This window comes from Salvelinus sp. IW2-2015, linkage group LG36, assembly GCF_002910315.2.
Source record: "Salvelinus sp. IW2-2015 linkage group LG36, ASM291031v2, whole genome shotgun sequence".
Classification (NCBI taxonomy): Eukaryota; Metazoa; Chordata; class Actinopteri; order Salmoniformes; family Salmonidae; genus Salvelinus; species Salvelinus sp. IW2-2015.
In genome coordinates, this window is record NC_036875.1 from 31747118 (window position 1) to 31773444 (window position 26327).

Here is a 26327-nt window from a genome sequence, read left to right on the forward strand (position 1 = left end):
CTGTGTGTGTGTGGATTTATGGACGGCAGATTCACAGTCACAACACATCATTAATTTACTCCCGTCCGCAGGTCCGGCCCATCATCATACATGATGTAATGTGATGTATATTGTGAACCATCAATTTATATTTCTGACAGGGCCCATCAAGTCAACCCGATTGAGACCCATCAAATACAATGATACTGTGTTTAACTGAGAAAGTGAAGACTTGACCTTGCAGGTCTACATATGCGGTGAGAACAGAACAGCTGCTTGATGCATGAACCTGCAGATGCACCATTGTTCACTGAAGCTTGTATCATCTGAGTATACAAGCTTCAGGTTGAACAACTGTGTATGGCAGCAGATGATGTTTTCAGTTATTCAAGTGTAGCAAATTATTTAAATCCCAACCATTTGTAATTTTGCTTTATAAGAATAGAAGAAAAAACACATCAACCAGTGCTTATGATCAGGGGATATGCAGGTAGAAATATGTATGGTGTTAATTTTAGGCCTTTCGTTATCAGGACTAGGGAAGTCCTCAAATGTACACCCTACATTGGCCAAAGCAGTACTGCCAGGTTGTTGTACTGCTCCTGTGTATGACATTGGAATCTGTCCCATGATAAAGAATGTTGGAAACATAGTGTTGGAACATGCAGTAGTGTTCCACAGTCGAAACAAACAGAGCTATAATGTTCAACAGACCGACTGGATCCCGTTGGTTCTGGTGAAGGACCTTGCTGTTGCTCCCATCCATGTTGGCTATGTTTATCGTGTTGCCATCTGTCCAGTAGATTTTCCTAAAGTCAAAGAACATCAGAAGCCTACAGTTACACAGACATTACACATTACTTTACACATTATATGTTACTTTTTCCACACTTTATTACGTTATAGCCTTATTCTAAAAAGTATTAAATGTTAGTTTTTTTCTCATCAATCTACACACAATACACCGTAATGACAATAGAACTACAGTTATTGACCTTTTTGCAAATTTATAAAAAATAAATATATATATATATATATAAAATCACATGTACATAAGTATTCAGACCCTTTACTCAGTATTTTGTAGAAGCACTTTTAGCAGTGATTACAGCCTTCAGTCTTCTTGGGTACGACACTACAAGCTTGGCACACCTGTATTTGGGGAGTTTTTATCATTCTTCTCTGCAGATCCTCTCAAGCTCTGTCAGGTTGGATGGGGAGCGTTGCTGCATAGCTATTTTCAGGTCTCTCCAGAGATGTTTGATTGAGCTCTGGCTGGGCCACTCAAGGACAGTCATAGACTTGTCCCGAAGCCACTCCTGCGTTGTCTTTGTTATGTGATTAGGGACGTTGTCCTGTTGGAAGGTGAACCTTCGCCCCAGTCTGAGGTCCTGAGAGCTCTGGAGCAGGTTTTCATCAAGGATCTCTCTGTACTTTGCTCCGTTCATCTTTTCCCGGGCCTGACCAGTAACCCAGTCTCTGCCGCTGAAAACATCCCCACAGCATAATGCTGCCACCACAATGCTTCACTGTAGGGATGGTGGCAGGTTTCCTCCACTTGGTTTTCAGGCCAAAGAATACAATATTGGTTTCATCAGACCGGAGAATCTTGTTTCTAATGGTCTGAGAGTCCTTTAGGTGCCTTTTGGCAATCTCCAAGCGGACTGTCATGTGCCTTTTACTGAGGAGTGGCTTCCGTCTGGCCACTCTACCATAAAGGCCTGATTGGTGGAGTGCTGCAGAGATGGTTGTCCTTCTGGAAGGTTCTCCCATCTCCACAGAGGAACTCTGGAGCTCTGTCAGAGTGACCATCGAGTTCTTGGTCACATCCCTGACCAAGGCCCTTATCCCCCGATTGCTCAGTTTGGCCTAGCGGCCAGCTCTAGGAAGAGTCTTGGAGGTTCAAAACTTCTTCCATTTAAGAATGATGGAGGCCACTGTGTTCTTGGGGACATTCAATGCCCTTCTCCCCCGATTGTTCAGTTTGGCCCATCTCCCCCGATTGCTCAGTTTGGCCTAGCGGCCAGCTCTAGGAAGAGTCTTTTTAGGTTCAAAACTTTTTCCATTTAAGAATGATGGAGGCCACTGTGTTCTTGGGGACCTTCAATGCTGCAGACATTTGTGGTACCCTGTCCCAGATCTGTGCCTCGACACAATCCTGTCTCGGAGCTCTACGGACAATTCCTTCAACCTTTTTTCTTGGTTTTTGCTCTGCCATGCACTGTCAGCTGTGGAACCTTATATAGACAGGTGTGTGCCTTTCCAAATCATCTCCAATCAATTTAATTTACACAAATAAGGTATTTCTATTTTTGTTTGTTTTTTACATTTGCAAACATTTCATTATGGGGTATTGTGTGTAGATTGATGAGGGAAACATTATATTTAATCCATTTAGAAAAATACAAGAGGTCTGAATACTTTTCGAATGCAATGTATATATATAACATTCTATTGGTTGCAAACATTTTGTGTAATCATTTAAAATTTAAAAACTGTACGTTTTGAATCGGCGTTTTGTGTATCAGTTCATTAACCTTGTGCCATGGAATCGGTACATCGGGAATCTCCTCCTAATTATTTTGCTACCTGTATGGTGCAGTTGTCAAATTTTTGGTCCTTAAATTAAACTGGTATAGTTTTTTATTCATCACAATTTTCTTTAGACAATTTTGGTCTTTAATGCAGGGCCAACAGACAAGTTCCTTACCTTCTCACCTTTCCACTTGCCTCCTCCCTTTTTGCAGTAATCCTGCAATCAGTTAGTTGTAATTTTGAAGAGCAGACATTTCCGTGTTTGTTTTATGTTTTTTATGTTTGTTAACTCCATGTGTGACATAACTCCACCAGTCCTATTTATGATATCATTTACAAAGATTATACAGTTTTAAAAAATGTCTTCCAATTAGTATATTTGAGTTTAACCATAATATATGTTCTAATGTTTGTTTCACTTTTAACTTTACATTTTTTAAATGTATTTATTTGTGGATTAAACAAAAATTGCAACCAGTTATCTGTTGCTTGTTTACATTTTTTTTGTCATATAACCGAAAGTGAGAGGTTTCAATCTGAATGAAGGGAAAAGGGCCGTTCTTAAACATGGGGTGAGCCATTCTTACTAATCTGTTAGAGAACCAGTTTGGTTTTAAGTATAGTTTTTGTATAACTGAAGCCTTTCGTGAGAGGTCCAATGCTTTAATATTTCTGCACTCCGAATTCATATTCATTATATAAATAGGTCCATTTAATTTTGCCTGGCTTGCCGTTCCAAATAAAGTGGAATATTTTTTCCTCGTATAATAAAAAAAAACAAGTAGTTAGGTGTAGGTAAGGCCATACAGTGGGTATAGAAAGTCACCACCCCATTTCAAAATGTTCACCTTTTGTTGCCTTACAGGAAGGGTTCACTTACCCAAATAATGTATTTTTTAAATTTTATACATTTTCAGAGTTTTGAAGAAAAACAATTAACTTGGTTATTGTGGGTTACTGTTTGTTAATAAAGCAGTAAAAAGTCCAATTTGATGTGTTTTCAATTCAGGCTGTAAGGCAACAAAAGGTGAACATTTTGAAAGGGGGTGTTGACTTTCTATGCGCACTTTAAGTAAGTAGGTAAACTGGGATATGACTAAAGAATTCATCATGGTGATTTATCCACAAATAGACACGTGTTGTCCTTTCTATGGTAAAAAAAACTTATATCATTTGGCTAAATTCTATTCAAATGTATTGTTGTGAAATTATTTATTTATTTTGGGATATGAATACCGAGTACAGTAAGCCCCCTTCACTGTCGGACCATTTTAACTACACAGTAATGTAAAAGTTACATTTTTTAGAGATCCAATACGTAATATGGTGCATTTATCATAATTCTGTTTTAATCCAGAGAGGTTAGAATAATTATCTAGATCCTCTATGAGGCTGTGCAGGGATCCAAATTGCGGATTTAAAATAAAACATGAATCATCAGCGTACAATGACACTTTTTTTTTAAGCCCGAATTTCTAACCCCTTGATATTATTGTTGGATCTGATTTTAATAGCTAACATTTCAATGGCCATAATAAATAAATAAATAAATACGTTAATAAAGGACAGCCTTGCTTTACTCCTTTTGACAATTTAATTATTTCTGAGAAGTAGCCATTATTTACTATTTTACACACAGGGTTATTATACATGACTTTAACCCATCGTATAAGAGATTCTCCAAAATGTAAATAGTCCAGGCATTTATATATAAATTCCAGTCGTACTTTATCAAAGGCCTTTTCAAAGTCAGCTATGAATATGAGACCTGGTTTCCCAGATTTTTCATAGTGTTCTATTGTTTTCAGTACTTGTCTTATATTATCTCCAATGTATCGTCAATGTAAAAAACTTGTCTGATTAGGATGAATACATTTGGTGGTAGAGAGCTGTTTACTTTTTTCATGTTGATACTGTGTGGCTAAATTGCACACAATATAAATATTTCCACTGAATAATTGCTGCAGATTCTATGTTTCTTTTCATGACAGAAGCTTGGAAATGTACTTTTATGAAAACATCAGGCTTTTCCTAATCCCACGCTGACGGTGAGCCCAGTAGATAATGATGAAGTACACAGATGCTGGTTTAATCTACTTACCCCTTAGTGGGGTGCACGACAAGGCACCTTGGTTTATCAATCCCATGAATGACTGAGGTCTTCAGGGAACCATCCAGGCGAGCGACATTGATTTGAGACTCGTCATTCTCTGAGCTGAGCCAGTATAAATTCCTAGAGAGCCAGTCTAATGCAAGCCCACGGCAGTTTAGTATATCTGAGGGGATAACAAAGAGAGTGAGGCTGTCAATCCAACATCTAGTTTTACAGAATCACATCATCAGTTAGACAGGATAATATACAGACCTTGGGACAGCAAACAGGTACCAAAACATTGGTATTCAATGTTGTTTATGTTTCCTAACAATTTATATATTTATAAAAAAAAATTAATACAGAGGAAGTAAAGATAACACTTCATTTTATGGGACCGTAATAAATACTTTAGAAATGTTTTGAGTGACCAATGTAATTTCTTACAAAAATATGAACATGCAATTGGTAGACAGTAGACAGTAGACAGCAGTACCTAGTAAAAGAATAAGCACACAACACAGGACATTTAGTGAAATATATATATATGTGTGAATAACTAGCTTACTAACATTTACAAATGCAGGAGTTATGATTAATAAATGGTGAGCCAACATTTGTAAATGCCTTATAAATGGTTTATAAATGCTTTATTATGGACCCTTAAAATAATGTGTTACCAAAGTAAAGCATATAATAGAGTGTGTCAAAAAGCTTATGCAGGCAGGTTTTTGTTCTGTTCTTTATCAGGTGGTCATGAATTAAATCTACGGCACAAATTTAAAGAATGGGAATTAGGGTGTGCTCTGTGGATAATCATCAAAGAAAGAAGAGAGGAGGCTCTTCTTGAAAAACAGCAAAACAGATATTCCCATCAAAGCCACAACAAAACAAATAATGATCGTAGAAGTTATTTCCTGCCTTTGTCTTGACTCAGTGTTTCATCCCTTAGTAATGCCAATCAAAGAATCGAGAGCTTGGGACTATAAGGTCCTTTCTGCATTTTTTGTCAAAATGGAGTTATTGACATGATCTTGTTCGGTTCAATGTTCTCTACCTATATAGTACTCTAAATACCCCCATTCATGTTGTTAAGTTCAAAAGAATACTAGATAAACAATTGCTGACACCATTCAAACCAATGAGGGTTTGGAACTTTAAAGCCAATTATCTCAGAATCATCTTTTTGCAGATAGAACCTTATAGTCCCAAACTCTCGAAATGTAAATGTCCATCTTATTAATCAAATGAGTGGCAGGCCCTGGCACTACGTTATTTAAAGGCCTATACAGTATTGTTCCCAGAGTTCCTTCACACCACAAGAATATGTTAGCCAACTGAGCTAAAGCCTGGGAATAAGCTCAGGGGAGTTAACATGAGTCGTCATGTCTTAGGCAAGGTAACTCACCATGACTCAACCATCTCTGATACATTATTATCTCTCTGAATTACACACTTATGAAGGACATACAGTGCCTGTGTCTCAAGTGGCACCCCATACCCTACATACTGGGATTCAGCCATTAACTACCTCCAGAGATGACAGTCTCCAGGCGGGTGCCGTTGATGAAGGCCCGTTTGATGGTCTGTGTTTTTACATCCGCCCAGTAGATCCTCTCCTCCTGGGTGTCGTAATCCACCACGGTGACATCATCAATGTCTGGGACGGTCAGTGCCGTCATGACGTTCATGTAAGGGTTGTCAATATCCACCCCACGGATCTCTGACCGCCGGATGTACAGGAGGAACCTTTTCAACACTACGGAGAAATCAGATTAGGAGAGAAATATCAATGATTACCATTGATTTGTGTAGCGGTTGACCTTTTTAGTCAGATAAGTTATGGGGTAAGATATGACATGCAAATGCTGATGTTTATCCCTAATCATAATCCCAAGTCAATACTTCACAAATGCCAATGAAATCATAAATATGTAAAAACATAATTCTGTCATTTTAATGGTTCTTTGTTTAGTGATTGTGTACAATATCCCACTTGTTTGTGACTTTGATAACAAAAACAATAGATACAGGTGTTACAGGATTGAAGATGGCTGTCCCACTCACCGGCGCAAGATTGTTTGTTGAGGGACAGTTTCATGAGGTGTGGACAGGTGCAGGATGCAGTACGGTTGTAATTGATAAGACACAGGTGTGAGCATGGGCCACGCCCATTATTCTCTTCACATGGGTTAGACGCTGAAGAGTGAGAGAGAGGAGGGGGTCAGGTTGAGACTTGTCTGCAAAAATATAGAAGATGCAAAAGGAGGAGAAACACTTGGGCCATGATGAATACATGAAGTGAATTGAACAAAAGGCCTCCCAATAATCTAATTTCTGTGGAAAACATTTATAGGAAGTCATTCTTATGAAGTATATAACAGAGTAAGTGGTAGTGCACTAGTGGTGAAATACAGAAGTATGATTTGGTTTGGGGCCTATGGTCAAAAGGTCTGCTTACCTTCCTGACAGGGTAAAGGGCACCAAAGCTTATAAAAACAGAAAATACAGATGCTTAGTTCTGTAAATCTGCAACAGACCAATATGATTAAAGGGTTATTTTGAAACGCAGGAAATAAAGGAATAGCTGTAAAACTGTGTGTAAAGTTTTTCCATGGCCAGTTGGCCACCTGTACTGTTCAACCATAATGCTGAATCCTTCTGATACTCCCTCTGATATAACAATAACGCTGACGAGATGGCAATCCACCCTATCCACACCTACTACCACCCACATTGGTTCTTGTGTTTCAACACTGCTTTCAAGTGGTCTAAATCACTGGCAATGCACCAGGAGAAATGGGTGGGGTAGGTGGGACATCTTTGGTGAAGTTGCATTTGAAATGGATGCTGACTCAGCAAACCTAGTTACACAAACTAAAGAGTAATAAATAAATGGTAGAGTAACTCCCTACTCCTGGTAAGGCTTGGCTGGTTCAGTTTTGCTTCTCTCGCATAAACTCAAAATGAGTTCAACAAGAACCTATCCACAACCAACACAGAAATGAACACAAACAGAAACACGCCTATTGCGCCGATTCATTCAATGAATTCAAATGTCTGCTATCCTATCCTAGGAAGTACAGAACACACCTCATTAGTTCCTGACTCTACGAATGTCCCCTGAGGAGTTCACAGCCTCATTGTACTTTCCCTCCAGACATACAGTGCATTTGGAAAGTATTAGAAAGTACTTCCTCATCAATCTACACACAATACCCCATAATGACTAAGCGAAAACAGATATTTAGATATTTTGCAAATGTGTTAAAGTTGAAAAACAGAAATACCTTATTTACATAACTATTCAGACGCTTTGCTATGAGACTCGAAATTGAGTTTAGAGATTCTGGGTTCGAGTCCAGGCTCTGTTGCAGCTGCCTGCGACCGGGAGACCCATGGGGCGGCGCACAATTGGCCCAGCTTTGTCCGGATTAGGGGAGGGTTTGGCCGGCAGGGATGTCCTTGTCCCATCGCGCAGTAGCAAGTCCTGTGGCAGGCCAGGCGCAGTGCACGCTGACACGGTCGCTAGGTGTATGGTGTTTCCTCTGACACATTGGTGCGGCTGGCTTCTGGGTTAAGTGGGCATTGTGTCAAGAAGCAGTGCGGCTTGGTTGGGTTGTGTTTCGGAGGACGCATGGCTCTCGACCTTTGCCTCTCCCGGATCCATACGGGAGTTGCAGCGATGAGACAAGACTGTAACTGCCAATTGGATATCACGAAATTGGGGAGAAAAGGGGTAAAAAAAGTTAGAATACAAATGCACATTTTTTTTTGAGTTTAGGTGCATCCTGTTTCCATTGATCATCCTTGAAATGTTTCTACAACTTGATTGTAGTCCACCTGTGGTAAATTCAATTGAATGGATATGATATTGAAAGGGACACACCTGTCTATATGAGGTCGAACAGCTGACAGTGCATGTCAGAGCAAAAACCAAGCCATGACGTCGAAGGAATTGTCCGTAGAGCTCCGAGACAGGATTGTGTCGAGGCACAGATCTGGGGAAGGGTACCAAATATCTTTCTTAAATGGAAGGAATTTGGAACCACCAAGTTTCTTCCTAGAGCTGGCCGCTCGGCCAAACTGAGAAATCGGGGGAGGAGGGCAGGGATGTGACCAAGAACCCGATGGTCACTCTGACAGAGCTCCAGAGTTCCTCTGTGGAGATGGAAAAACCTTCCAGAAGGACAAATATCTCTGCACCACTCCACCAATCAGGCCTTTATGGTAGAGAGGCCAGATGGAAGCCACTCCTTAGTAAAAGGCACATGACAGCTCTAAAGGCACCTAAAGGACTCTCAGACCATGATAAACAAGATTCTCTGGTCTGATGAAACCGTGATTGAATTCTTTGGCCTGAATTCCAAGTATCACATCTGGAGGAAAACTGCCACCATCCCTACGGTGAAGCGTTGTGGTGGCAGCATAATGCTGTGGGGATGTTTTTCAGCGGCAGGGACTTGGAGACTAGTCAAGATCGAGGGAAATATGAATGGAGCAAAGTACAGAGATATCGTTCATGAAAACCTGCTCCGGAGCGCTCAGGACCTCAGACTGGGGCGAAGATTCACCTTCCAACGGGTCAATGACCCTAAGCACACAGCCAAGACAATGCAGGAGTAGCTTCAGGACAAGTCTCTGAATGTCCTTGAGTGGCCCAGCCAGAGCTCGATCAAACATCTCTGGAAAGACTAGGGCTGTCACAAAATTTAGCCAGCCGGTGATTGTCAAGCAAATAAGTCTCATTCTCACGGGCTCTCAAGTGGCACAGCGGTCTAAGGAACTGCATCTCAGAGCTAGAGGTGTGATTGGGAGTTCCATAGGGTGGCACACAATTGTCCCAGTCTCATCCGGGTTAGGGTTTGTCCGGGGTAGGCCGTCATTGTAAATAAGAATTTGTTCTTAACTGACTTGCCTTGTTATGAAAAGGTTAAATTAAATAAATACATAAAAATTGACTGTTAATTAACATAAACACATTTAGTATCTCCTGGACACTGATGCAGTCCTTTGGAGCATCTATACTTTAAAAAGTCTAATAAATCCATGTTATATAGCTTACACCTTCACAATAAATCCATTATTTATTGTTTAACATTAATTTAACAATCAATGTACAACATTTAATTAAATTATAACATACAAAAACATATGTATTGAAAAAACAATTCTTAAAATTAATCTGCAATATAACATGCTATGAAATGTGATAATGATGGGCGTGGTTTTGATCCAACACTGGTTATTAACACCAACACTGGGATTATTTTACACCAATGAGTGTTAACAATTAAATCTATAAGTATTGAACTATGTTTAGAGTGTAGGCCGTCAAAATAAGGTCTTATGGAATACACATCGCATTGTGTTAAATAATTACATTTTAGTGATACCATTTTTCTTAGGATCTCACTTGGTGATGTCCTTAGGACTGAAAATGGATGAATGCAACAACCATGTCTGTCACTACCAAATGCAGTCAAGTGTGGCAACTATACAATTCACTCGAAAGGCAAGGCACTCTAGGAAATAAGTCTTTACACTAAGCATTGTGTTAATTTAACGCTGTTCCAGTGTTTATACATGTCCACGCTTTCAGTGTTTAACACTCTCGACAGCTAGGTTTCCATCCAATTTGTGACAGATGATTTTCTTGCAAATATTCTAAAATCTTCATAAAACAATATGCACATTTCCCCAGTGGAGACGTTCCCATCAAACATACTTTTTCGGATTTAAGGCTGAGCGTGATCACGTAGTGGGTTTCCATCGCATTTTCAACTCTACTGATGGTTTAGTCACAAAAACTGTTTATATAGTAAATGTGCCCACTCTGGTCTTGGCACATGCACTTTTGCCAACAGTTCGCAGATACAGTGGGGGTAGGCTACCTACATGATGAGATTATTATGGATAAGACCGATATTATTTGTATTTGTCAAACGGCATCCAAGCATCGATCATCATGTCACCAGAATAAGACCATGGATATTTACTGGAAGGGAGGATCAAGCTCATCACCTTGAACATTCACCACTCTGTGAAGATCATCATAACTTATTTCATCTGTTGCCTAATAAAATGCATGCTTTCCCAAGTTGTTGTGGGAGGACCAAAAAATGTATCATCACGTGACTCCAAGTTCACTTTGATACAATGGTTATTATATCAATATTTGCGGATAAAGGTGTTTCCACCGCCATTTCTCGCATAATGAATTTTATAGACACAAAAAAGATCCCACCATGTCGAACGAACAACTTGTCTGTCGGCATTTATAAAATTATATATTATTAATCCGCATGAAATGGTTGTATGGAAACATGGTTTGTGTTTATTTAACACTGGAAAATTTGCTCCCTATATAAGCAGTATATAAGCAATATACAAACAAACAGAGTTTCTCCTTCTTTGTCAACAGTCACTTCAGATGAATAAATGCACCGCTTTTTCAGATTGGATAGATATTTCCTTTTTGTACATTTTCAAACCAGATATAAAGATACCTTTTTGCAGTGATTTACCTTAAGCAAGTTTGACAAACTCATTTCCAAACTCATTTCCTGGACTGTGTCTCATTGAATACATTATACATTCAGATGGTTTAGTAGAGAGAAAATCGCTCCGTCTGCTCCGTCTGTTCTGTCTGTGTGAGTTGAAAACATACCCAACAACACTTGACTCACGATAGGAAACCAAAGCCTGGATACATTTCAGCGTTCAGCCTTGAGAAATGACAATAACATGGGAAAGACTTTGTTCATTTCTAGACTGGCAGACGTCTCATGAATAAATAATCCCCCATGCTTAGCTAACATAAAGAGCAGAAATATGCTAGTTTCCAAAGAGTGATATCTTTTCAATGCAAACCGTTAAGTCTACTGGGTATACTACGTAATGTAAGCCAGGGCGGGGGCACTTGGCTGTTGTAAATCTCAACTCTCAGGAGGTGCTAGAATATTCATAAAAGGCCTCAGGTAGTCATGGTAAATGTTACAGTAAAATATGTGGAGTGAAGTGTATTATGCTGTTGTTTTTTAACAGTCACTGTTTTGAAAAATATGACTGCATAGATATTCAGCCACACATAGAGGTGTATTTTCCAAATCTAATTAATAATTCAATGTGTTTATGTTAAACTAATGCAGGGAGTAGTGGCTCTGTCAAGCAAGATGTGTTATAACCAGGTTGTATTATCAACAACACTCCTCTCTTTCTTTCCATCACTCAGAAGCAAATGCGACAAGGTGGCTGTGTAGGAAAGACACATATTTACCTTGTAAATGTGAGTTGCCTTTTTTCTGAATACAAAAATATCATTATAGCTTCAAATATTATTACTCTGCATGTATTTGAAGCAGCTGCTTACTGCCATGCAGTGATTGCATGCACTATGCATGCTGATCAGATTTATTCATTCCTAATCTCTGCAAGCACAGTGCAAAGATGTGGAGATGCATTCAGAGGTCATTTTGATTAATAATATTTCAGGCACACTCAGTAGATTTGGTTGCATTAATGCAGCCATGAATACAGAATACTTTATATGAAATCATCATTACTCAACAACTGGTACTTACTACACTGTACTGCGTCTTTGTAAATAGAATATAAAGCAATCTGAGATACATCATTTGACAAATGTACGGACACTATTCTTGTATTTCCAATATGATCATGTTAGTCTGCTGCGTATCACCAGAGCAGTGAGGGGAGAGTGTAAGGATCTGTTTGATGTGTTATTGTAGCTATAATTAACCAATTTCACTTCCTCACTGTGAGGCATTGGGACAGACTTTTCCCTTAACTAATCATTGGCACCTCCTCCCTGTTTTAACCCCCCCACACATACACATACATACAGTACACACACCACACAATGTATTTACAACAAGACTGTTGACGCCCCGAGACAAGCTCCAGTTTTGGCACCCACCAAACACCCCAAGAGACAAGTACTGTACCACTGACAGCTCTCCTGTGATCTCCCTCCCTCCCTCTCTTGGTCTCTCTGGTCCAGATCTGCAGGGCCAAGCAGGGAGCACCAGCATCTACAGGCTTTGGGACTGACTGGTTGGAGTGGATATTAGCCAACTCTCCCCCACTGGGCTCTTTAAAATGGGATTAGACATACTTACTGGCTTCTTTAAACGTGCAGTTCAATTTGCTCACTTATCTAAGCAGAACAGTCTCGGGCAGGCAGTTACAGAGGTGGAAACAGACATTAACTCCTACCACATTGGCATCATTCCGGGATTGCTGAATAGATGCAAACCAGATTACTAAAGTACGAATGCTCGTTCATGGCCGGCGATATACATTCTTAGAAAATATTATATTTTTAAGGGTCTGAGAGTAAATCCGGTGGTTGTTAAAGGAAAGAGAATACGGGCATCCAAGATGTTATGATTCATTGATGATCAGCTGTTTTACAGATCAATCAATTTCCGCAAATTCATTTAGAAACAAAGTGAAATGAATGAACACCCACTCAATGCTGAAAAGAATTACTCTGAGTCCGGAAATATAACTGTTGATTTTGCATATTACATGAGAGTAATATATTCAGGCCTTCTGCCATGCTATCTGAACTGAACATATAGTCAAAGAGACATTACCAAAGAAACATTGAAAATGACAGTATATTGAAATGCCAAACGGATTATGAAATGAAATCGGGTGGCAACTGGTAAGACTATTTTACTTTCCATACACCTATATACATAATCTGCATAATTGATTTAATTGGTACCTTTATTCTGACTTCCAATGGGCATATACGGAGAAAGGCTATCATCTGTGTCGACAGGATTATTCGTAACACGCTCTCATTCTGCAGTTCCTGTCATTAATTCTAGTTCAATTATTTTTTTAAACGGCTTGACACTTTAGCATGAACCAATTAGCCTAATTTGGGCGGAGGGAGAAAACACATTCTGAGGTACCATTAATTCAAGCTAATTCTCTGCATGACCACCTTTTTCAATCATTCAGCCCCTTCTCATTGTAGGCATGCTGAGAAGCCCCATGATTGGCAGGCCCAATGACGGCAGAGAAGCAGCTAAAATTAATACCATTATAGTCTCTCTCCTCATCTCAATAAAACAGGGGATTCACCTATTCGGAAAAGCTTCTTAGGCAATACACAGAGGAATTATGAGTAGAATCAGTTCAACTAGAAAATAATGGGCCAAATCTGATACATATTATTATCAGAATTTGAGTAAGAGTTATATGCAACCAGTTTTCAGGATACAGCAGGGAAGTGCGATAAATACTTTATATGGAGAATCTTCATTGCTGTTTAGTCCGAAACAAATCACTGAGAACAAAGGCATCAAACTGGCTGTGATTACAGGCCAAACAGATCAAATGGACATGGGTAAATATTTAACCATTAATGCCTTGTTCACACTGCAGGCCTTAATACTCAAATCAGTTTTGTTTTTCAAATCCGTTTTGGAATACTGAGTGTCCAAACAGCAAGTTACAAGTGATCAAATTGGATGTGTGTGTGTTCAGACAGCAGTCATTTGCTGACATGGCTACGCTAGTTGTCATTGTGACAACAGGTGTGTGCGCAGCGGTGTAGGCTGATTGGTGGTGGTGCTCGTGCTTCCGATCACTCAGAAGTTATGTAGCAAGATAAGGTGACAACTATGCCTGCCATGGACATTTCCCAGTTGCTGTGAATGTTCAAAATCATTGTAGTTAAAGCCTCAAAGGATAAGACAATCCAACTTTCAAAACGATTCATTTTTGGCTAGCCACAGCAGTCAACTAGCTAGCTAGGTAGCTGTTTAGCTTTCTAGCACATTCACTCATTTGTTTGTAAATAATTAACAAGCTAGTTAGCTTCCACGTCATGACGACAAAACAGATCAAAGGACATGAATAGTCACTCAACCATTAAAGGTTTAAGACATTCTGCTACTCTGATCTGTACCCTACATTAATGTATTTGGTAGGCAACCACTACCACATATCACTTGAATTGGTACAGCACTCCCACTCATGGGTGCAACAAAAACTCTTACAAGGCACGCCTTCCGATATGTTAATGAGCAAGAGACTCTTTCCCGCCCACAACATTTTCCCACAATGCACCATAATTACCGCTGTAAAACATAAATACAGTATTTTACTGTGCCTTCTATAGTGTTTTACTGTTGAAATTACAGAACTGTCTTACAGTGTGCTGTAAAACAAATGTATGGAATTTTACTGTGCATTCTACGGTAATCTACTTTATTCAGTTTATACAGTATCATAATGTTTATTAATACATTAAGTTACTGATAGAATTACAAAAACAGCTAACAGTGTAGGTCTAGGCTGTTTACCTTGTGGCTGTCTGCTGGGGTGGAAAATCTGTAGGTCAAAGGGCTGAGCGCTGGTCTTCTGGATCACTGTGACATTACGGCCCGTCCACTTGTTGGCCCTGGCCAGGCTGTTAGTCCTCCAGTCTGTCCAGTAGACACTGCCCCCGAACAGGGACACAGCAAAGGGGTGTGACAGATACTCATGTCCCCTCAGGATCTCTATGACCCCACTGCCGTCGTACAGCGCTGAGTAGATGGCATCAGAGCTGTGAGAGGGAGAAGATATGAAACAGTATGAGGGTGACTTTATACAGTAAGCAGACTAGCCAGAGTAGGTGGCATCGGATACAAGATAGGTTAGACTGTCTTCATATAGTAAACAGACTAGCCAGGTAGATAACATACAGCTCAGATAAGATTACATCAGAGCTGTTAGAGGGACAATACATTATCTGGATGTCATGAGATTGTATAGAGAAAGAGATACAGTATATGCAGACTAGCCAGATAGAGTAACCATGGATGTACAATACATTGTAGCATAGAAGGCATGAGAGCTGTTGGTGAAAAGAGACACTGTGGTATGGATTTCATCCTGAGGCTGCCGGTCTACATACAGTAAACAGACTAGCTATGCCATGGGAGTACTGAACAGTACATTGCAGCTGCTCATTCACTTGGTATATTTACTCTTGATTCAATGTATTGTTCAATGTATTCTTAAAGTAAGAGTAAGGAAGGTGAATGTCTACAGATTAAAAAGACTAGCCAGGTGAGGCTACTATGGTAGTATACATTGCAGCTCCTTATTTACTTTTAAATTAAATTTTAATTTAAAGCACAGTACCCACCAGTTCCCAAATAGTGAGGAAGGTGTTTTAACAAGGATGTCATAAGGTGTTTTTTTAGGAATGCTGTAGAATGTTTATCTTAATGTATATTCTGATGATAGAAGAGGAGGTTTACAAGTGATATTTTCTCATCATAGACATGTCTTCCTGTGGTTACGGCACATTTAGATAAATTGGCCTTCTGTTCGCTGTAACTGAACATCTCCCTAAAGGAGATGAGGCAAAGAATATAACATGCTGTTCATGCTTATACCATATGTGTATCCAAATAGGCATCATTGCAGCCTAATGTTCATCACTGCTGTGCTCCTATCCTGATAGGTTGTCAATGTAAATAAGAATCTGTTATTAATTGACTTGTAAAGTTTATATGTAAATAAAGGTTACATAAAACATTATAACGTGTGAGTGAATTACCGAGCATCAGTCCAGACGATTCTCTTCTCCAAATGATCCAGAGTTAGTCCGTTGGGCCAGGCTCCTATCTCCATGTCCTTGAACACTATGTGTCGTCCTCCTCCGCTCATTGAAGCAGCCTCGATACGGGGGAAGGTAGCGTCCCAGTCTGTCCAGAACAGGATTCTAAAAACATTCAATCAATCAAGAAAATGAATGTATAAAGATATTTTTACGTCAACATCAACAAAGCGCTCTACAGTAACCAGCCTTAGACTACGAAGAGCAAGCAGAAAACCCAAGACAATAAAACCCATTCAGATGATCCAAAGAAGACTGATAGATTAAAGAGGACTTGAAGAAAAAGCCTCCATGTAAGGAATAAATGAATTAAGATCATTTTAAAATGGACAAAAATAGACAACAGCACAAACTAGATAACAAAACCATACACTGTGTTGAATACAAAAGAAAACTAGGGCTGACCGCCCTGGTCGATTGTTTGGTCGACCGAGATGCATTTTATTCAAACAGTAGAATATATATATAGCACCAGTCAAAAGTTTGGACACACCTACTATTTCAAGGGTTTTTCTTTATTTTACTATTTTCTACATTGTAGAATATAAGTGAAGACATCAAAACTTTGAAATAACACATATGGAATCATGTAGTAACCAAAAAAGTGTTAAACAAATCAAAATATATTCTTCAAATTAGCCACCTTTTGCCTTGATGACAGCATTGCACTCTCTTGGCATTCACTCAAGCAGCTTCACGAGGAATGCTTTTCTAACAGTCTTGAAGGAGTTCCCACATATGCTGAGCACTTGTTGGCTGCTTTTCCTTCACTCTGTGGTCAAACTCATTCCAAACCATCTCAATTGGGTTGAGGTTGGGGGATTGTGGAGGCCAGATCATCTGATGCAGCACTCTATCACTCTCCTTCTTGGTCAAAAAGCCCTTACACAGCCTGGAGGTGTGTTTTGGGTCATTGTCCTGTTGAAAAACAAATTATACTCCCACTAAGCGCAAATCAGATGGGATTCGATGGGATTTCACTGCAGAATGTTGTGGTATCCATGCTGATTAAGTGTGCTATAAATCTGAATAAATCACTGACAGTGTCACCAGCAAAGCACCCCCACACCATCACACCTCATCCTCTATGCTTCACAGTGGGAACCACACATGCAGAGATAATCCGTTCACCTACTCCTCGTCTCACAAAGACACGGCGGTTGGAACCAAAAATCTCAAATGTGGTCTCATCAGACCAAAGGACAGATTTCCATCGGTCTAATGTCCATTGCTCATGTTTCTTGGCCCAAGTAAGTCTCTTCTTATTGGTGTCCTTTAGTAGTGGTTTATTTGCAGCATTTCAACTATGAAGGCCTGACTCACGCAGCAGGTGTGTCCAAACTTTTTTGACTTTTTCCCCATTTTGTTACGTTACAGCCTAATTCTAAAATGTATTAAATAAAAACAATTCCTGAGCAATCTACACACAACACCCCATAAAGACAAAGCGAAAACAGGTTTTTAGAAATGTTTGCAAATATATAAAAGATTTAAAACAGAAATATCTTATTTACATAAGTATTCAGACCCTTTGCTATGAGATTCGAAATTGTCACAGATCTGGGGAAGGGTTCCAAAAAATGTCTGCAACATTGAAGATCCCAAGAACACAGTGGCCTACATCATTCTTAAATGGAAGAAGCTTGGAACAACCAAGACTCTTCCTAGAGCTGGCCGCCTAGCCAAACTGAGCAAATGGGGGAGAAGGGCTATGGTCAGGTAGGTGACAAAGAACCCAATTGTCTCTCTGACAGAGCTCTAGAGTTCCAGGTAGAGTGGCCAGATGGAAGCCACTCCTCAGTAAAAGGCACATGACAGCCAGCTTGAAGTTTAAAGTCTCTCAGACCATGAGAAACAAGATTCTCTGGTCTGATGAAACCAAGACTGAACTCTTTGGACTGAATTCCAAGCGTCATGTGTGATGGAAACTTGGCACCATCCCTACGGTGAAGCACAGTGGTAGCAGCATCATGCTGTGGGGATGTTTTTCAGCGTCAGGAACTGGGAGACTAGTCAGTATTGAGGCAAAGATGAACGGAGCAAATTACAGAGAGATCCTTGATGAAAACCTGCTCCAGAGTGCTCAGGAACTCAGACTGGGGAGACAGTTCACCTTCCAACAAGACAACACTCCTAAGTACACAGCCAAGACAAAGCAGGATTGGCTTCGGAACAAGTATCTGAATGTTCTAGAGTGGCCCGGCCAGAGCAAAGAGTTGAACCCGATTGAACATCTCTGGAGAGACCTGAAAATGCAGCAATGCTCCCCATTGAACCTTTTAGAGCTTGAGGGATTCTGCAGAGAAGAATGGGAGAAACTCCCCAAATCAGGTGTTTCAAGCTTGTGGCGTCATACCCAAGAAGACTCGATGCTGTAATTACTGCCAAAGGTGCTTCAATAAAGTACTGAGTAAACGGTCTGAATACTTAAGTAAATGTGATATAAAAAAAAAATATTTTTATAAATTAGCAAACATTTCTAAAAACAATTTGTTTCATTATAGGGAATTGTGTGTAGATTGATGAGGGGGGAAAAACAATTTAATTGATTTTAGAATAAGGCTGTAACGTAACACAATGTGGAAAAAGACAAGGGGCCTGAATACTTTCCGAAGGCACTGTATATATATATATATATATTTAAAACTTTTTATGCCACGAGACACCTTTCTTATTCGTGCCCATCTCAGTGAACTAATCCATTGTGGAGGCCGAGACTAATCCATCGTGTAGGTGCCGGGGATTGAAGTAGAAGTGGCAATTTAGTCATTAGCTTTGTTCGAATACCGATACTAACATACTGTCTACTACATACTTAATGAGTATATACTACATACTATATACTACTAGATAATATTAGTATACTGTAAAAGAACGGCGTCCTCTCCGTTGAGTGTACTAGCGCTTCGCCTCTCTACCGGAAGTTGATGCTGTTGCTATGCAACTTCTTGCTAGCTTGTTAGCATAACAAATGACTAACCGGACATGTTACAATCTTACGTCATCTTACAATTTCCAATGAGAACGCACAATGACTATACTACTTAGCTAAGCTAAGAATGAAGTGAATAATCAAGTCAATACAGGTTGGGCAGTTAGTTAGATAACATATAGTTAATATATCGGCAAGTTCGATGTATTAGTAGTTAATTAACGTTAGGTAGCTAGCTAACATATGGGTACATACAAGCAACTGCTGTAATGATATGCTATGCGGTTCATAAGGCTAGCATAGATAAATTGTCAGCCAACATAACATGTAACGTAACTTATTTGAAAAGTCATTACTTTATTACATTGCTCAACATTTTCTTAACATTTGTCATAATTTGTTAACGCAATGAATTTGTATGTGCTGTCGGCAGACTTCGGCTATATATTTTCCACAGTTTTCTTCAAATCTGAAAATGTTGTGAAGCTACTCCCATTTTCTGAAGAATTCCATTATGGGCCCTAAAAGCATTGAAATAGTGTCCACTGCTTGTATACTTTGTTTTTTGGCAAATGTAGTAGTACAGCAACTGGTAATTTTGGCATACTAACTATATGCATAATATGACTAATAAGCATACTACATACTCAACTTACATTACAAATAGTATGGTTAGTGTGGTTAGTATGAGTATTTAAACAAAGCTATTGTCTTTTGTTTGGAGCGCTTCTGTCAATGTTGAGTAAGAACACGCACCTGATTATGCATAGAAGTAGGCCTATAGGCTACCTGGCCTGCGTGCAAAAGGACGCATATAAATGTGTCCATTTGGGGATCTGATAGTATTTCTGAATGGCTTAACGCAACACGACTAATGAGCTGCGGAGCTTCTCAAAGTAATGTTTTCTTCACCTCAAACAGCAAGTAAACGAAGTCTGTTTTTCCACCGACTGAGAATGACAATAGTTCCTCAATATATTAGAAAAATCTTTCCAGCTCTCCCTTTCGATAACCACTTAGCGTGAAAGGGAACAACGTAATGCTCTGATCCAGTGGAAACGTCATAAAATCGGCCTATCTGATTACTTCTTATCCCGTGAGCAAATAGCCTACAGCTGTGTCTGTTCCCGAGGGCCCAGAATATTTCATACAATGTTGCAAGTTTGCTAGCATGAGCTTCAGGGCCAGACCTAAGTTAATAGTTGATACAATGTTTCAAGTTTGTTGCAGACAGGCCATGTGTAGCCAATGTGATGTATGGGATATTTATTTTTATCAGAATATTTTCTAACTGGAGGCTAGAATGTATTTATTTATTGGCTTTATAGGCTATTTTTATATAGTTGGCAATGGCAATAGACGTTACTTTTTAGCTTTGTATCATTTTCATTTAGATTTGGATCGAATTTTGATTAATCATATGACAATGACTTTGAGATACGAATACGTTATTATAAATGCAATGAAAGTGTTCCACGAAAATGTGCATATGAAAACCATAACTGGCACACAGATCGGTAGAAATGGTAAGTAAGATAAATTGGCATTCCACATGAGAAAGTTTGCAGACTCCTCATGTAGCCTGTTACCGGCAACTTCAGGAGAGTAAAGCCAGAATCTGCAAAAGCCAGTAGGTGTAGGAGTGGGAGGAGGATGGCGGGTCAGGTTTTTTTCTTCTGGTTATCTTGATCTCAGTCTCCTTCGAGTCATTTGTGTCTTATTTCATCAAACAGTGCGCTTTAAGCATCTAGCTGATGCTCAATGCATATATATTGTAGTTGATTTTATTAAAACACATAGGGTGTGTCTATATATGGAAAAATACACGTTTTAAAAGAACATACAACTTTTGGTTGGGAAAGATTTTTTTCTTCAGGGACAGCTCTAAAGCAAATATTGAAGATTAAGGGTATTATTCATATTTTCCCTCAGATGACCAAGACTGAAGGCCAATAAAAAAGAAAACAGATACACTTTTAGAATTATCTCGTCCTAACAGCTTAGTATGTCATTCAAACAACTTAGTATCTTGTTTGAATGATTTAGTATCTTAATTGAACAACTTAATAAAAAAGTTGTTCAAACAAGATACTAAGTTGTTCAAAAGAGACACTAAGTCATTCGTACGAGATAATTCCAAGAGTCCCCTTTAAAAAAAACTTGGGGGTCTTTCATAACGATTTTCATTGTTTTGTCAATGTAATAGCATTGCAAACTACAATAACTACATAGCCATAAGTGTATAGCCGTCAGTGGGACTCATGAACATACACATTGGCAGCAGTCTGAGTAGCCTAGAACTGCACCAAACCGATCCATGTTCCACAGCATCTGTGACATTGGCTGGAACTGGAAGCCATCTGCTTTTTATTACATTCTACGGCTCAATGTAGCCTGTAAATGAACACTGCGATTTCTTTTCCCAAATATGGCAACTATCCTGCTTTTGCCCACAGAACCACAGGCAAGTGCGGGAGACCCATAGAGCCCTTAAAGAGCACAGGCTTAAATTAGGCAATGATGACAATGAAACAGTGTTAGGAAAAATATCCTTCTACAGATCAATAGCCTTATTCATTGGATCAGGCCCCTTAGATCAATGGCCCACTCTTTTGAGTGGATTCAAGTAATTACATTAGAATTATTGCTATGGAGAGAAACTTTTCCTGTAGGCACAGAAATCATCCATTAATCATAATGTGTTATCCTCTATAATGCAGTCATCCCCCTTAAAATGTGCACTGCAGATTTATTTCTTATAAGACTACTTAATTGATTTTTATGAATGTCTGGACTTTGTTTTAAAACAAAATAAACCAAATGATTTTTTTGATCACATAAACATAATTCATCAGTATGCATAAATGGAAGAACTAGGCTAAACCCACTATGCCAAAAAATCATATTTTTCTGTTTTTTTATCCAACTTTGTGCCTGTGAGATTGTTCAGAGATTAATTGAAGCAATGTATTAAAATAGAAAAAGTAAGAGTGGTAAAGTGCATGAGTCAGGGAAGAGGAAAATATTAGCCATATCACTTGTCTTCGCTAGAAAGTCCACAGTATTATTATGAATGTCTTCTATATTTTTATCACTAATGGACCTTAACATAGCAGACATCTTCATACATCAAGGGGGAAGGAAGTAGAAGAATATGAAGGCGGTTGTTTTTCATATTATGACCTCAAACCTGATTGATTGTGTACAGTATGTGAGTCAGACCTGGATTTAAATAGTATTTGTTTTCTTTCAAATAGTTTAGCTCTGTTTGATTGAGCTTGTCTGGCAAAACAGAACAAATAATCCCAAAAGTGTAAACCCTGCACATCTGTCACTCCAGACAGACTCAATCAAACACTCAAAGTATTTTACAGAAAACAATCGCTATTTGAACCCAATTCTGATGTGAATTAGCACCCACCCTTGTCCTGGGTCCAGAGCGATGGCCCGTGGATGCTCCATCCATCCAGCTATCAGTGTGGTCCTCATATCACCATTCAGCCTGGCCACCTCAATCTGGTCCAGGTTACTGTCGATCCAGTACAGGTTCCCTGCTATCCAGTCCACCGCCAGCCCCTCTGGAGTGGCCAGCCCATGCTGCACAACCACCTCGATCCCTGTCACACCTGATGGAACACCAACCACAGAACCATGGTCACCACCCTTTAGACCCGGTGAGACGGACCAACCCACAGCACCATGGTCATCAATGCACACATCACAGGAGGTTGGTGGCACCTTAATTGGGGAGAATGTGCTCGTGGAGCGGAATCAGTGGAATGGAATGAAATACATCAAACACATGGTTTCCATTTGTTTGATGCCATTCCATTCGCTCCGTTCTAGCCATTATTATGAGCCGTCCTCCCATCAGCAGCCTCCACTGACACACACTAGGTGAGAGAAGACTGGAGAAGGGATGTATTCAACTCATCCTGATAATTTCCCCCTTATTGAGGGGATTTGTTTGTTTGTCTGCCAACAAAATTACATTTTATGGGGAGAAAACCGTAGCTAAAAAACTCTTGAGTAAGAAAAAAGTGTTCCATTAAACATAAAAGGTTTTGCAAGTATGTCTATAATCCAGCTGTTTACAGTGATCCTCTGCTGCTTGAGCCTTTGTGGAAGGATCACAAAAGGGAGAAATACACTGAGTGTACAAAACATTAACACCTTCCTAATGTAAAACATTAAGAACACATTAAGAGAACGAGTTATATTGCAGCAGAGGCACAGAATGTAGTGCAGCACAAAACACCAACCCAAATACCAAACAAGAAGTTGTAATTCATCAACGTCTTCAGAGACGTACTATAACAGTGGGAAGACTCCTGTGTCCAAAAGTCTACCCACTACACTCAGCATTACCCTACTGAAATAACTCCTCAATGGAGGGACAGTATCGCTCACAGTATCAAAGAGGTGCTAAGTAGAACTAAACTGAGAACATTACTGAACTAAACTATATAGTTGGAAAGTCGAAAAAAAGTTCCATTACAGTTGAAGAGTGGGAGGGAAGGAAGCCATGTTTATCCTCCTCATCCAATAGACCACAGTATTTAGATCTAACGCTTAGCCTAACCAAAGTATTTAAAGACTCTGATACCCTCAACACATCACAGCTTTTACGATCTAATGTGCAGCTTACACCTATGTACCTTCAAAGTCTGAAAGCCCAATAGAATACACCATTTAGATCTAACATGTAGCCTAGATCTAACGTATAGGACCTACATACCTCCAGAGTCTGAGAGGCGTCCTCTGTAGATCTTATCCTCCACCACATCTGTCCAGTAGAGCAGGCTGTGATTAAAGTGGAAGTCAAGCGCAATGGTGTTCCGGAGCCCTGGCACCATCAGGCTGTAGTCTCGCTTATGAAGATCTATCCGTCTTATCTCATGCCGGATAGAGAAGATGATGAAAGCCTCAAAGGGATCTGGCCGAAGGAAAGAAAGGAAGGAAACGAAGAGGAAAGAGTTAAAACGGAGGTGACCGATGTTAAAACGGAGTTGACCGATGTTAAAATGGAGGTGACCGATTCCATAACAATACCAACATGAGCGGTTTGAACTGGAGCCATTAGTGGAGGACATACACAGGTACGCATGACTACACAAACACGCCCATGCACACACACTGGATCATGCTCTTTCATGACTGGGCACTGGTACACACACCTTATCTTCAGAGAATTCCAGATACAAGGTTACTCTAAGGCAAAACCTGTGTTATGCACAGAACAGAAACCTTATCCTGACTATGGAGACACATATTATCCTCAAATCACAGAACAATGAGAAAGACTGGATACTGTAGGGAGAAAGGATGTTAGCTACTTGCTATGCTGACAAGTCCCTACTTATTTATAATTCAGTTATACCTGAAATTCTCTGTACAAAAGCTAGAGCTCTTGCATGAAACATCACCAAAGATTCAATGGCACATTTGTCTAAATTAATTGAGGTTCTTACTCAGTTTTCTATTGTGCGCAGAAAATTGATTTATGTAAAAACCAATAAAATGTTCTTTAGTAAATTGCCTATTCTTTCCATGTTTTAACATACGATTAGCACTGCCACTGCCATCAATCTCTGAGGGAAATAGAGAGGCGAGTAGTAAAAAACGAGCTTCATAAATCTGAATGTGACACATCAAGGCTGCATGTTCTGCCATGTTCTCCTCGTTTACGAGCAGCAACACAGAAGCAAAAAAAACATCCAAAACATCAATCCAATCACACAAACTACAACACAAGTAGACGGTTTGTTCCAGTCATGTAAAGCTGTGTGATTGGATTTATGTAAAATACCCCCCCCCCTCCACCACACACACACACACACACACACACACACACACACACACACACACACACACCACACACACACACAACACACACACACACACAACACCACACACACCACACACACACACCACCACACACACACACAACACACACACACAACACACACACCACACACACACACACACACACACACACACACCACCAATGCCTTCTTTCTGATGCCTTCTTAATAGGAATGTTGTTGTTGCTTGATTCCCAGGAGTAGGATAGACAACAGTATTTTTTACCTGTCTTACACTGGTCTCTATCTTTAATGGCTATTAACGTGGCGGAACCATCCTATATGTCTTATCATGTGTTTAAAAAAAAATGTGTTTATCATGCATACGGGTCTTGTTATTGTAATTTATTAATGATGCTGAGCAATAAAACAATTTCCCAAGTTAGGATCAATAAAGTACTACTCTACTCTATACTCTCTACACATGCAGTCCTCACAACCCCCATACAGACACACTGTCACCTAACCTGTGCTGTGGCAGCTGTCTCCATCAGGGCCAAGCCTCCAGCCTGGGTAGCAGGAACACTTGACGGTGGTCTTGTACTGCTCACACACCTGGCTGCACTTCAGATGCCTACTGCAGTAGTCCACCGCCTCACACGTCCTGTTGTTAGAGTCCAGGTGGAGCCCTGGAGGGCAGGAACAGACCACCCCCGTCCCTGGTACCACCGTGCACTGATGGCTGCAGCCAACCTTGGCCACCAAACACTTATCTGGGAGCAGAGAGGGAGAGAACAGGAAGTAAGAACCAACTCCGATCTGGGAGTAGAGAGAGAGGACAGGAAGCGAGAACCAAACACTCATCTGAGATGGTTTTCAAAAGAGCATTGGGTTGTTAATGGACAGGGGGATCCTAAACGGAGGTTAGAAAAAGAATATACCACAATATGTTGGGCCATATGCTGCATGGTATGCTTAAAAAATGGTAATGCAAATAATATCAGAATTAAAACTAGCTGGCACAAGAATAACACTGCCACTTTTTGCTCTGAGCTAGAGATTGCTAGTCGAGCATGATGACAGAATATTTCCGCTGCATATACAACATAACAAAAGCTATTACATAATGAAAGAGGCTCCACAGTTCTGTTAGTCCTAGGTAGCATGGCCTGAGGGATAACGCCTTTATTATAGCCAAGGCACAAAATTAAATCGGAAAGTTGTGCAGTTGTCTACTATTCCTTTCACAAAACTAATATGGAGAGGGAAAACACATAAGAATTACTTTTCTTTCTTTGTGCAGTCTGTTTCCCATTCACTCCCCAGTCTGTA

The 26327-nt window shown here is 39.8% G+C and overlaps 1 protein-coding gene across 1 annotated transcript in view; it reads right to left on the bottom strand.

Moving 5' to 3' along the window:
• The window catches only part of LOC111959498 (low-density lipoprotein receptor-related protein 1B-like), a 223045-nt gene that overhangs the window by 196328 nt on the left and 390 nt on the right, over window positions 1-26327 (bottom strand). Inside the window, exons 2-10 of the mRNA XM_070437634.1 lie at window positions 25523-25768; window positions 23930-24127; window positions 22613-22817; window positions 16200-16364; window positions 14953-15197; window positions 6674-6805; window positions 6138-6365; window positions 4616-4790; window positions 694-788 (exon numbers count right to left, since the gene is read on the bottom strand). Of these exons, the coding sequence (XP_070293735.1) occupies window positions 694-788; window positions 4616-4790; window positions 6138-6365; window positions 6674-6805; window positions 14953-15197; window positions 16200-16364; window positions 22613-22817; window positions 23930-24127; window positions 25523-25768 (1689 nt within the window). The remainder of the gene's footprint in view (window positions 1-693; window positions 789-4615; window positions 4791-6137; window positions 6366-6673; window positions 6806-14952; window positions 15198-16199; window positions 16365-22612; window positions 22818-23929; window positions 24128-25522; window positions 25769-26327) is intronic.